This window comes from Pan troglodytes, chromosome 1 (genome assembly GCF_028858775.2).
Source record: "Pan troglodytes isolate AG18354 chromosome 1, NHGRI_mPanTro3-v2.0_pri, whole genome shotgun sequence".
In the NCBI taxonomy this organism is placed as follows: domain Eukaryota; kingdom Metazoa; phylum Chordata; class Mammalia; order Primates; family Hominidae; genus Pan; species Pan troglodytes.
Window position 1 is genome coordinate 66,495,066 of NC_072398.2, and position 13,354 is coordinate 66,508,419.

General features: G+C 49.1%; 1 protein-coding gene across 2 annotated transcripts; it reads left to right on the plus strand.

Moving 5' to 3' along the window:
• Positions 1–861: 861 nt before the first annotated feature.
• On the plus strand, positions 862–13,354 carry RGS16 (regulator of G protein signaling 16). 2 transcript variants are annotated; one of them, XM_003308627.7, is made up of 6 exons: positions 862–982; positions 7,161–7,756; positions 8,636–8,746; positions 9,491–9,555; positions 9,843–10,009; positions 11,462–13,354. In XM_003308627.7, exons 2-6 carry the CDS (start codon positions 7,713–7,715, stop codon positions 11,681–11,683), a joined length of 609 nt encoding a protein of 202 aa, XP_003308675.1. In that variant the 5' UTR covers positions 862–982; positions 7,161–7,712; the 3' UTR covers positions 11,684–13,354. The 2 variants fall into 2 exon arrangements, with proteins under 2 accessions (XP_003308675.1, XP_016789291.1); XM_016933802.4 differs by lacking the exon at positions 862–982 and having other exon boundaries at positions 7,576–7,756; positions 9,494–9,555.

Sequence of the window (13,354 nt, forward strand, 5' to 3'; positions counted from 1 at the left end):
CTGTGCTCTTCTCTCTGTCCACCTGGGCCTGTTTCTAGGACAGCTGCTGTGTCAGAGGCTGAGGGCCTGGGAGCTTGTGAAAGGACCACCTGTTCCCATTGCTTTCTCCGGCCCTTCTCCCCCGCCGCCACTCTGCCGGCCCAGCCTCCCAGCTGCTCACACATCACACCACGTTTCTCCCTCTGCTCAGGTGTTGTGAGCACATTGTGAGAGGCATGATCCCTTCCAACTTGTCGCCACATTACAGCTAGTGTTGGTGCTTTTGTTGAGCCTCCCCTGCTTTCCTATAAAATGGTTTTTCTTCTGTGCCCCTGCACCAGACTGCCCCACCCCCACCCCCTACTCTCCCTGTTGACATGGGGACTCCTGGAAGGTGACTCAAAGGAGGAGGAGGTACCCCACAGAAAGTAGGTCCTTAACTCCCAGGAGATGACAAAGCCCCTCCCATGCCTCTGACCTGACATCTCTGCACGTGTGTGTGGTATTCACATGTTGGGGCTTGCTGTTCCTGGGGTCCTTGTGTCTCATCTGTGGCCTAGGTAAGCACCTAGAAATTTCTGACTAGAACAAGGAGGAGAAATGGCCTGAAGTAGCAGCCAAGGTCCAGGGGGAGAGATGCTCAGAGGCTAGGGAACATGGGGACAAGGCATTGAATAGCCCTGGGGTTGGACCTTGTGGATAGAACTGGGTTTCTAGCCTGGCACTCCCATTTACTAGGTGTGTCACTGTGGGGAGATTACTTACGCACCGATGTCTGTTTCCCCTTCTGTACAGGTGGCATCTGTAAGGCCCTGAGTCCAGCGTTGGATCATGGAGGGCCCTAAAAATGGTAGTTTCCTTTTCTCTAAGACAGGGCCTGGAGGAAGACCAGACATCAACCTTCCAAGCTGGCTGAAATCGTCTTACTGTCTGACACAGAGCCGGATTCTCCCTAGTACATGCTGCTCTGGAATACCTAGGAGAGGAAGAGGAAGGAGGCAAGGTAAGCTGGGGGCTTTTCACACTAAAGGCCTACAGAGGGGTAGGTGGAGTCGGCATAGGTGCCATGTGTGTTTGGTGTCTTGCTTCCAACTCTAGCTGGGCTCTGGAGCCACTGATGTCTGCTTGACCCTTCCCTGATTTTGCTCCAGTTTGCTCTGCACTGGGAGACTGCAAGCCACAGGGGGAGGGGAGTGTAAGAGGGCTGCAGAGTAATAAGTTTCACTGCATAATTCAGCCCTCCTGGGACCCATTTCCAGAAAGCTGACTGGCTGAAGTTTAGCTGAGAATGCCTGCAATCTGGAGGATCTGGGGCAGGCAGGGTTGACAGTTAATCTCCAAGGATATTCACCATGTTTGGAGTGGGATTCATTCACTCATTATTTAATGAGTGTCTCTATTGTGTTAGACACTGCACTAGGCACCGAGATTTGGGCTCCAGACCTCCCTGAGGCCGTTTTAGACCTGTCCAAGTAAGCATCCACATCTCAAAGGCAGCTTTGGAATGGAGGAGAGAACACTGAATGTCTCTGGAAACAGAGGTAGTCTGATATGTTGAGTTTTCCAAGAAATGAGGGTGGTTGGCCACTCATAGAGGTTCTCCTCTGCGAAGGTCTTTCAGTTCCCTGCCCCTACACACACACACACACACACACACACACAAACACACACAATATTTGAGAGTAAAACAATGTTCTCTCCTCACCTATTCTATATCCCCGTTCTCTTGACACAACAGTTAGGCCAAAGAGCAGAATACTTTCCTCTTGCCCACGATGTTACACATCAGCACTGGCTGTTGCCTTGGTGAGAGAATATGGTGTGGTGAGCGATGGTCAGAATCCCTCCTCTACTCCCAGATTAGGGGTGGCACCTGTTAGATTTCTTCTGGTGCTTATTTCCTTCTAGAGATAGAGGCACCATCTGGGGTGCTGTGCCTGTCTGACTTTCCAGTTCTAAAATAAAAATGTGCTCCATCCTCAGTTTGCAAAGGACTAGGGGACGGGAAATATAAACATCACCTTTCAGTCATTTGCAAATCCCAGGCCTCACGTTTCCCCCCTCTAATCTTTCATTCTGACTGGCTTCTCAGGGTCTTGGAAAATCATTACAGTAAAATGCAGATTCTAATAAGCCTTGTTTCTAAGTCTTAGTGAATGGAAACGAGATACTCTCAGAAAAATGACTTTTGTGACAAAGGTGAAGAAGGCAAGGAGGAGGTATGGTGGGAAAGAGGAAGACATTTAGAAACTCAGGCTTCTTAGGTAACTCTCTTACTTCGGAAATGGAAGTGTTAAGGTGAGATGGGCCCATTTATTACTGATGACTTACTTGGTACTTTAGGGAATGCAGCAAGGTGATGGCAGGGGTGGGCAGGGGTTTGCAGAGTGGAGACAGCATGGGCTGGTGAGCACAGGGAGAGGTGGAGGAAGCTGGGCGCTGGCAGGCAGGGAAAGTTTGGGAGCCTGGAGGGAGGTAGACTATCGGGTTATAGGGTGGGGTGAAGTGGACCTTACAGTCAGGCAGATAAGCTCACGGGTTTCAGACCACAAAACGCTAAGATCTGGGCCTGGGAAGGGCCAAGCCAGCATGTGAGAACCAAGAAAGCATAAACCTCAGAGGGCCAGGCGCCATCCCCCAGCTCTCAGGTTCCCAGGAGGATGGGGAGGAACAAAGGTCTTGGGTTTTGACACATCCCAAAGACTTTGGGAGCTGCCCCTGGTCTCCCTCCCAGGTGGGAACCAGGCTTTTCCATGAGCAAAGGAAGATGGGACAGCATGGGCTGGAAAGTGTGGCAGGGGAACACAGAGCTGAATTCTGAGTTTTCCTGAAAAAGAGATATAAAAACCCACATGCTAACAGAGGGACTTGAGCAGAGAAAGGGACTCTCCACAGCCATACTCGGGAACTGTATACACAAGGGACTGGGAAGTGAAGCAGCAGAAAAATCCGGAGCCTGTGATGACATCACAGCTAAGGGCAAAGACAGGAAGTGGAAAATGTGAATGGGGAGGGAGGAATGGAGTGAGCAAGAAAGAGAGGATACAAGGAAACAAAACTGCAGAAGACAGAAGGATGACCTGGAACATTGTGCCATGATTCCCCAAGGATGTGCTTCATTCTTCTCATAGCAAGCCAATTCTGAGTTCTAGAAATATACCACACGGCAAGCCGACGTAGTGTTTGCTTAGGAACCCAGGTCCTGGAGTTGGACTATCTGAAATCAAAACCCAACTCGACCACTTAATAGCTTTGTGGCCATAGGCAAGTTACTTAACCAATCTCTGTTTACTCAAATGTAAAATGGGGAAAATATATTACTCATCTTATGAGTGTAATTGTGAGCATTGAAAGAGATACTTCAAGTCAAAGCACACAGAACAGAGCCTGGCACATAGTAAGTGTTCGATAAATGTTAGCTTTTATTATTTGTGTTGAAACAGAAGCCATCTACCCAGCCAACATTTATGGAACATATGCATAACTGAGCATGGTGATAGGGGCTGAAGATAAAAAAAGATGACCAAGGCAATAGTCCCTGCCCTCCAGGAGTGCACAGAGGAAACAGACTGTACATTGATTCTATCAGTACAGGGCAACAGGGATGGCTCAAAGGAGGCCTGGCCAACTCTGCTTGCAGATGGCGGGGAGGGAGGAGGAATTAGGGATGGTATGAGAGAATAGAAGGCAGTTGAGCTAGGTCTCAAAAATAGGTAGAAAAGTCAAGAAAAGTCAATACCAATGTATGGTTCTAGGACTTAGACTAGTGGTCACCTCTGTTTAGGGGAGAAATTTGCTGGAGCAGGCATGAGGAGTGATGGAAGCCATAGCTTGATTACATATTGGTTACATGGGTGTATACATTTGTCAAAACTCATTGAATTGTACTCTTAAGATTTGTGCATTTTATTATATGTAAATTGTATCTCAATATATAAGTAAAATCAGTTTATTGAAAAATATTTTTTTAACTGAGTAGTACAGGAAGGGGAAGGACCTTCAGGCCAAGAGAATTTTATGCGCAAGGGTTTGTGGGTATAAGGCAGCATGATGCCCAGGATAATGTGCCAACTGCTGAGTTTGGCTGGAATTTAGGGTGTATAAAGGATGTGAGACCAAGTGGTTAGAGCCTTAGATGCCTTACAGAGGAGTCTAGACATCATCCTCCAAGTCTAGGTTTGGGAGAAGTGGGGAGGGAGGGAAAAGAAGAAACCAGAGAGGACTAATATAGCAGCAAAGGAAGCTGCATGCAATACCCTAAACAGTAATCATTAATCATAGTAAAAGTAATTTCCTACAACCAGGCTGAATTTGGTCAACTTCTCCTACCCAGGAGGAGAGGGTGCCCAAAGTTTTTGTCATGAACCAGCGGGGAAATGTCCCCAGTGATTGCCTATTTCACTTCTGCTGGAGATGATCACTGCCTCCTCATTCAGCTGCTTCAGGATACGCTCTTAAATCTAAAAGTGGCATCCAATTGTGTCCCACAACCCTAAGTGCTTCTGCAGCATATAATAAATTCCTTAGTCTTTCTGCACCTTTGCTGTACCTGCAAATGATAAGAGCTTTTCCTGTTTCTTTCACTTTCATGCCTCCTCCTACTTCTTCTGCTTCTCACTGGCTACCATGGCTCCATCACTTCTTTTTCAATACTGTCAACCGTCTCCAATCAGCCTCTTCCCTTGACATCTGTTTCTGTGACAAACAGTTTCCTTTCACTTTCCCTGCTCCCCACCATGCAGTTCTATTTCCTTAGCTAGATTATAAGGTCCTTGAATTCAGGGAAGAGCCTTAAAAGCTATTGTTTTCCCACCAACTTGGGAATATAGTAAATTCATAAGAAATATGTATTTGTAGATTGATGATTGAATTTGGAGGACCTAAACCACTGTGGGGATCATCTGAGCTGAATCAGAAAAATGGAGGAAGAGTTCTCATTTCCCCTTACCATTATCAGTAGACAAAGATCCCCACCTAGACTTCTGCCTCCATGGAAAGGGTAGTGCTGGGGGCTGGGAGCTGAAGGAGATGAAAGGCAATATGGCTGGGATGCTGTGGGACATTTAATCTTGACTACGGCTTTGCCCAGACTGCTGACCTCAGATGACCCAGGGTGCAGAGCCGTGCCCCCATGCTACCATCCATTAAAAAGATCACATCTGCTCTGGGAGTGCTGGGCAAAAATGAGGTCAGGTTTTGTCCAAGCCAGTGCAATTCATAAGCGAGCTCAACTTGCTGGATTTACAGCAACTGTCGAGTCATCCTGCATTACCGAAACTGCAGATATGAACCGACCTGCTGGGAAGAGAATTTGGGATAAATTGTGAACTTCAAAAAGTTTCTGCCTGGAAACTGAAGAGGTAACCATGGCAACAAAGAGGCAGGTTGAACTCGGAGAGGGCCGTTCATCTAGAGTAGGGAGCTTTGTGCTCTCAGATTTGCTGGTCTGTGCACTGTGCATCAATTCCTTTGTTTTTTTTGCAATGGCGCGATCTCGGCTTATTGCAACCTCTACCTCCTGGGTTCAAGAGATTCTCCTGCCTCAGCCTCCCAAGTAGCTGGGATTACAGGCACCCACCACCATGCCTGGGTATGTTTTTGTATTTTTAGTAGCGACTGGGTTTCGCCATGTAGGCCAGGCTGGTCTCGAACTCCTGACCTCAGGTGATCTGCCCGCCTCAGCCTCCCAAAGGTCTGGGATTACAGGCGTGAGCCACTGCTCCTGGCACCGTTTATTTTGCTTTCTTTATCAGAGCAGGAGAAAGTACTAGCTCAGGAATTGGGAGATAGGATCCAATTTCCAGCTATTTCCTGTTCCAGTACACTTAACTAAGAGTGCCTCAGGTGTACTTAACTAAGAGTGCCTCAGTATACACTGCCTATACTGTATTCCAAGAGGCACAAAAAACTCACTATTTTTCCTTATTGCTAGCAAGCCCAGTATCCCTATTAAGTAAAACTGAAAGCTATTATAACATTTATTAAGTGCTGACTACATGTTGAGCACTGTCATATAAGCACCTTATATGTTGTCACGGATGCTGTGCGGTGCCACCCAGATCCCGTCTTGGGGACTGTGATCATCATTTCCCAGGGTGTTAGTCTCTCTCCAGGAATTGCTCTTGACAAAGGGCACTGCCTTAAGATTAGGCTGTCTTCTTGGGCAGCTGTATGCAATGAATGGTCTTTATGGGGTTACCAGGGCCTTGTCCTCTTGCTTCAGTGGACAGTTCCAAAGGGCCAGCTGAGCTTCCAGGCATTCCTTGGAACCAGCTGGGGTCTCTGTTGAAATGGCATGGCCTTCAACTCCTCCCTCTGCCCAGACCTGCTTTCTTTACTCCCTCTTAATTCTGATAACTCTCCCCAGTAAACCTCCTGCATGCAAGTGTCTACCCGAGTCTAGTTCCTAGGAACTCAAACTAAGAATTAATTTATTTAGTTCTCACAACCACCTTATGAAATCAGTTGTTCTCTTTGTAGAGACAAGGAAATGGAGGCATAGAAAGGTTAAGCAGTTTGCCTAGTCTCCCATCAGTAGCCAGTTAACAGTGAACGTGGCCTTCCTGCAGCTGGGTCTTCAGCAGGTCACCTGGCAGAGCCATGACTTGAAACCTGAAAATCTAACTCCAGACCCTGTACTTTTAACCTCACATACAGCCTCTTAATAGCAATCCCAATGCCTTTATGGGAAGATGAGGTGAGAGGAAGGGCATTTATTACCTTTATGTCAGAGATGGAGACAATAAGGTATTAACTGCTTAAACCCAGTATCGTCCACAGGTATAGCCGTGACCGGGTACTAACCTTTGTGTGTGTGTGTGTGGTGTGTGTGTGTGTGTATGTGCAATGGAAAAAGAATGGTAAATTCACATTTGAATTTTGGAGCCAACACCTACTAGCTGCACATCTTTGAGCAAGTTATTTAATAACTAAGACTTTGAGCAAGTCTTACTTATGTGCCTAGCACATAGTAGGTGTTCAATAAATTACTCATCCCTATTCCACTTTTCTGTCATCTCCAACTGTGATCTTGTGCAAGTTTATTTAGCTTTCTGATTCTCGATTTCTTCATCTATAAAATGGAGATGATGATGAAGAAGAGCTTACTTAGCCCCGTGTCCATCATGGTAAGAGCCTCGTAAAGGGTACTTATCAGTATAATCAGATGCTGTTTTGCCCAGGTTTGCACCCTGTGCGCCTGTCCTTCAGGACCCAGCAGGCTCAGACTTACCTGCGATCAAAGAAAGCCCTGTGTGCCTCCCAGACCCACCACCCCCGTGCAAACTCTCTCAACACGACACCGCTGCGTGACTTTCCTGCTGTTACTAGAGGTCGGCAGGTACTTTTCCCTAGGAAACTGGGTGTGCACGTCTCATCCCCGTGCCAATTCTCTTGCCGCTTTTCCTTCCTCACGCGGCGTCCTCTGGGCGGAGGGTGCAGCTCCGCGTGCTCCAGCTGCCGCGAAAGTTGCACCCGGCCCAGTCTGGCTGCGGGCCCCGCCTCCGCCTTCTCAGCGCCCAGCCCCACCCTCCGATTGGTCAGCAGTGCCCAGCCCCGCCCCGCTCCTCCGAGGGGATTAAAGCCACGGCCGCTCAGTCTGGGCGCTTGCAGGCTGCTAAACCCAACCGCAGTTGACTAGCACCTGCTACCGCGCGTTTGCTTCCTGGCGCTCGCGGAGCCTCCTGGAGCCTGCCACCATCCTGCCCACTACGTGCTGCCCTGCGCCCGCAGCCATGTGCCGCACCCTGGCCGCCTTCCCCACCACCTGCCTGGAGAGGTAAGGGGAGGTTGTCTAACTGCTTGGGGGAAGTCCCACCAACTCTTAGGGAGTGGAGCGGCAGGCCTGGGGACCTGGGTGGGCGCGGGGATGGGGCGCTAGAGGCTTGAGTAGAGAGGTAGAGGCGCACTTGATGCCACGTGCTCAGATTCCAGGAGCAGGGAGAAAGCAAGGGGAAGGGAAGCAAGGGCCCGCGGCTTGCTGCCATCCCCATCTTCTGACAAACTGCAGTCGTGCTCAGGTGACCTGCTGAAGACCCGGCTGCGGGAAGGCCACGTTGACATTTCCAGGCAGCACTGAGCCTGCCCATTTCTTAAGCATTTGTTTTTCATTCCTCAGACCAGAGCTAGGGGCATTGCCTCCTCTGCCCCTGGAAGACAGGGAGATTTTTTTTTTTTTTTTGGTGGGGTGTGTGGGGGTGGGGGCTCCCACTGTTGAGGATGTGTCCATATTCCAGAGAGCTACTCAACAGCTTCCAATCGTTACTGGCTGGGAAGGAAAAAGTAAAGATGAAGGCAGGAATCAGTTTCCCACACAGTTCAGAAATACTTCTGAAAAGAATGCTGAGTTCTTTTCTGAATCAACAGGCACGAAGAGAGATCAGTGTGACTTTAGGGAAAAGCCCATATATGCAGCGTGTGTATTACCCAGAAAGTGTAAGACCTACCACAGCATAGCTCAAACATTGCTTTTGTTGCTTTGGGGTTGATGATGCTGATAAGAGAAGCACTCTTGGCCTGGGGACAGCCAAGAGTTTCCAGGAACTCTTGAGGCTAAAGTTTGGGTGGCGCCACCCAGAGCTCTTCTGGGACCCATAAACCTCTCCACACTGGCTGAGCAAATGAGAGAATGCTTTCATGTTCCTGATTTGTTTTTCAGAGCCAAAGAGTTCAAGACACGTCTGGGGATCTTTCTTCACAAATCAGAGCTGGGCTGCGATACTGGGAGTACTGGCAAGTTCGAGTGGGGCAGTAAACACAGCAAAGAGAAGTAAGTGTTGCTGACCAGCTCAGGGCTCCGCGAGGGAAGGGAGTGGGAAGGGAGTCATAAGGAGGGAAATACAAGGAGAAGCCAGGACACGCTAAGTGGACCTTGGCAACACCTCCCTAGAGATTTTAGTGGGACTTGTTGCTGGTCTGTTACGACTACTTGGCTCATGGGTGAGTGGGTAGGTGGCTCCAGGGCTCCAAGTCCATCCACGGATGAGGGCACACAGGGCATGAATGCCTAGTTCCCAGACTCTCCCACCTCGGGATTCATTGTACATGCATCCAGGGCTAGGACAGAATCCAAGACCACTTGAAGTTTTCTAGTATGCACCTTGCCTAGAAACTCTTTGATATTGGCTATCAACTGTACCAAACTCTGGAGTTATGTGTAGATGTAATCTCTATTTATGAGGACCTTATTTCCTTGGGAAGGTGTACAAAACAAATCTTTGAGAGTCAGGGGAATTGAAATAGTTTTTGGACAGAGACGAGACAGGCTTAGAGATATTGACTGAGGACTAAAGAGTCCCTGGCTTTGATTTCTGGTTGCTGAATTGTGCTCTAGAAAGCACTACTGCTTACCCTAAGTCCAACTAAGAGTTTGAGGTGTCAGCTTCAGCAATCACCAAGCAAGCCTTTCTGTGAATTTTATGCAGTTTTCCATCAGAGTTCTGGCTAGAATTTGTACTATGCTTTGGTTTGTTGATTTTTTTTCTTACTCTTTTTTTTGCTTTTTGTCTTTTAGTAGAAACTTCTCAGAAGATGTGCTGGGGTGGAGAGAGTCGTTCGACCTGCTGCTGAGCAGTAAAAGTGAGTAGGAGCCTTTTGTGTCTGTCTCTGGGTGGCACGTGTGTACTCATGTGCTTTGGAGCCAGCCCCAGGACTGCTGAGAGCCTGGGCAGAATAATAGTAGTAGTAATAATAATAATAATGATCCCCTAGTGTGCCAGCCTCTATTCAACATATAAAGGCAGGTCATTGTTCAAGAAAATTATGTTCTAAAAATAGAGCCATTAAGTGCAATTGCTTTCCTTTCTTCTTGTATTCCCTGCTGTCTCTCCGGCTGACCTATTTCCTCTTCTTTCCCGCAACCCCAGATGGAGTGGCTGCCTTCCACGCTTTCCTGAAGACAGAGTTCAGTGAGGAGAACCTGGAGTTCTGGCTGGCCTGTGAGGAGTTCAAGAAGATCCGATCAGCTACCAAGCTGGCCTCCAGGGCACACCAGATCTTTGAGGAGTTCATTTGCAGTGAGGCCCCTAAAGAGGTTAGAGCCCCCATATGCCCAGTGAATCCTCACGACCCTGCCTGCTCCTTCCCCTCTGAGAATCAGGGCTAGTGGGGAGGAAGGGCTAGGTGTAGAGGTAGAAGGGCCTTACTTGGCACAGGGGTGAGTGGGCTTCTGTGACCAGAGACTAGGAAAGCCAGGCCCAGTGCCACTCCTGGGTGCTTAACCCTAAGACTCATGATGGGGCAGGCTGTGTTGGCAGGTTTTTCGACTTCTGTCCATACCCACCTTTATAAACCCATCCGTTTTTAGAGGCTTAAAACACTTACCAACTGGGGAGACAAGGTCAGCACAGGGACCTTATGTAACCTGGCTCAGTCCCCAGGCTGACCTGCCTGAGGCCTGCTGGTCTGTGGTCTGTGATTTTTTTGTCTACCTTCTCTCCTGGCCGCTAAACGCATGGCAGCTGCATTTGCTAAAGAACACAGCGCCACCTGGTGGAGAGATAAGAGTAATGCCTTACTTTTGTACCTTATTTTTGTTTTCTGATCGCTGATTGATTCCACATAATTCTGTAAAGGTGTATTGAGCCCCAATTATATTCAAGACACTGTTACAGTCACTGTGTATGTCACAGTGAGCCACACAAAGTCCCTTACCTAATGAAACTTATAATTTTAATGGGGGAAGATGCCAATAACCAACTAGACAAAAATATGCCAGGTGATGAGCTATGCACTCATAAAAATACAGCAGGAAATGAGAGACAGGGAGTACCAGAGGTAGGGCCTGGGAAGACGTAAGGTTTTCCATTCTGTAAAGGGAAGTGAGGACATATGAACAGAGATAAGAAAGAATTCAGGGAGGGAAGAACATTCCAACATAGGAAGCAGCAAATGCAATGGCCAGAGCCTGCCTGTCACAGTCACGGATGAGCAAATGGACCTGTGTAGAGCAGGGCAAGAGCAGGAGATGAGGTCAGGCATGAGGAGGATGGCCAGGTGTGGGCTTGGGGAGCCTCATGGGCCCAGCAAGCCCTTTGGCTCTTCCTCTGAAAGACATGAGGAGACAACAGAGGAGCTACCAAACTGAGTTGGGTTTTTAAAGGCTCACTGTAGCAACTGGGTAGAGAACAAACCACAGGGGTGGGGGGTAAGGTAGCAGAGAGACCAGGTAGGAGGCCTTGGTGCAAATCCCAGGAGAGCTGATAGCGACTTGAAGCAGGGTTGCTGTAGAAGAAAGGGTGAAAGGGGATTGCGTTTGTATACATTCTTGATAGATCCTCATGTTAATTCTGAGAGATTGGAGGACAGACACTGGATCAGATGTGGGTACAAGCCCAGAGCTGAAAAGCTAGTGATCAACTCAGGAGCCACCACTTCCTGATGCAGCATCCGGTGCTCTTTCCAATGCCCAACCTGCCATTGGCCCTCCCTCAGCCATGCCCACCCTCTTCCCCAACTCACCCTGTGTGTATCCTCCTTCCCGTAGGTCAACATTGACCATGAGACCCGCGAGCTGACGAGGATGAACCTGCAGACCGCCACAGCCACATGCTTTGATGCGGCTCAGGGGAAGACACGTACCCTGATGGAGAAGGACTCCTACCCACGCTTCCTGAAGTCGCCCGCTTACCGGGACCTGGCTGCCCAAGCCTCAGCCGCCTCTGCCACTCTGTCCAGCTGCAGCCTGGCCGAGCCCTCACACACCTGAGTCTCCACGGCAGTGAGGAAGCCAGCCGGGAAGAGAGGTTGAGTCACCCATCCCCGAGGTGGCTGCCCCTGTGTGGGAGGCAGGTTCTGCAAAGCAAGTGCAAGAGGACAAAAAAAAAAAAAAAAAAAAAAAAAAAATGCGCTCCAGCAGCCTGTTTGGGAAGCAGCAGTCTCTCCTTCAGATACTGTGGGACTCATGCTGGAGAGGAGCCGCCCACTTCCAGGACCTGTGAATAAGGGCTAATGATGAGGGTTGGTGGGGCTCTCTGTGGGGGAAAAACGTGGTATGGGGGTTAGCACTGGCTCTCGTTCTCACCGGAGAAGGAAGTGTTCTAGTGTGGTTTAGGAAACATGTGGATAAAGGGAACCATGAAAATGAGAGGAGGAAAGACATCCCGATCAGCTGTTTTGCCTGTTGCTCAGTTGACTCTGATCGCATCCTGTTTTCCTAATTCCCAGACTGTTCTGGGCACGGAAGGGACCCTGGATGTGGAGTCTTCCCCTTTGGCCCTCCTCACTGGCCTCTGGGCTAGCCCAGAGTCCCTTAGCTTGTACCTCGTAACACTCCTGTGTGTCTGTCCAGCCTTGCAGTCATGTCAAGGCCAGCAAGCTGATGTGACTCTTGCCCCATGCGAGATATTTATACCTCAAACACTGGCCTGTGAGCCCTTTCCAAGTCAGTGGAGAGCCCTGAAAGGAGGCTCACTTGAATCCAGCTCAGTGCTCTGGGTGGCCCCCTGCAGGTGGCCCCTGACCCTGTGTTGCAGCAGGGTCCACCTGTGAGCAGGCCCGCCCTGGGGCCTCTTCCTGGATGTGCCCTCTCTGAGTTCTGTGCTGTCTCTTGGAGGCAGGGCCCAGGAGAACAAAGTGTGGAGGCCTCGGGGAGTGGCTTTTCCAGCTCTCATGCCCCGCAGTGTGGAACGAGGCAGAAAAGGATGCTAGGAAATAAGTCTTTTGGCGGTCCCTGAGAGTCCTGCTGAAATCCAGCCAGTGTTTTTTGTGGTATGAGAACAGGCAAAAAGAGATGCCCCGAGATAGAAGGGGAGCCTTGTGTTTCTTTCCTGCAGACGTGAGATGAACACTGGAGTGGGCAGAGGTGGCCCAGGACCATGGCACCCTTAGAGTGCAGAAGCTCGGGGGAGAGGCTGCTTCGAAGGGCAGGACTGGGGATAATCAGAACCTGCCTGTCACCTCAGGGCATCACTGAACAAACATTTCCTGATGGGAACTCCTGCGGCAGAGCCCAGGCTGGGGAAGTGAACTACCCAGGGCAGCCCCTTTGTGGCCCAGGATAATCAACACTGTTCTCTCTGTACCATGAGCTCCTCCAGGAGATTATTTAAGTGTATTGTATCATTGGTTTTCTGTGATTGTCATAACATTGTTTTTGTTATTGTTGGTGCTGTTGTTATTTATTATTGTAATTTCAGTTTGCCTCTACTGGAGAATCTCAGCAGGGGTTTCAGCCTGACTGTCTCCCTTTCTCTACCAGACTCTACCTCTGAATGTGCTGGGAACCTCTTGGAGCCTGTCAGGAACTCCTCACTGTTTAAATATTTATTTATTGTGACAAATGGAGCTGGTTTCCTAGATATGAATGATGTTTGCAATCCCCATTTTCCTGTTTCAGCATGTTATATTCTTATAAAATAAAAGCAAAAGTCAAATATGA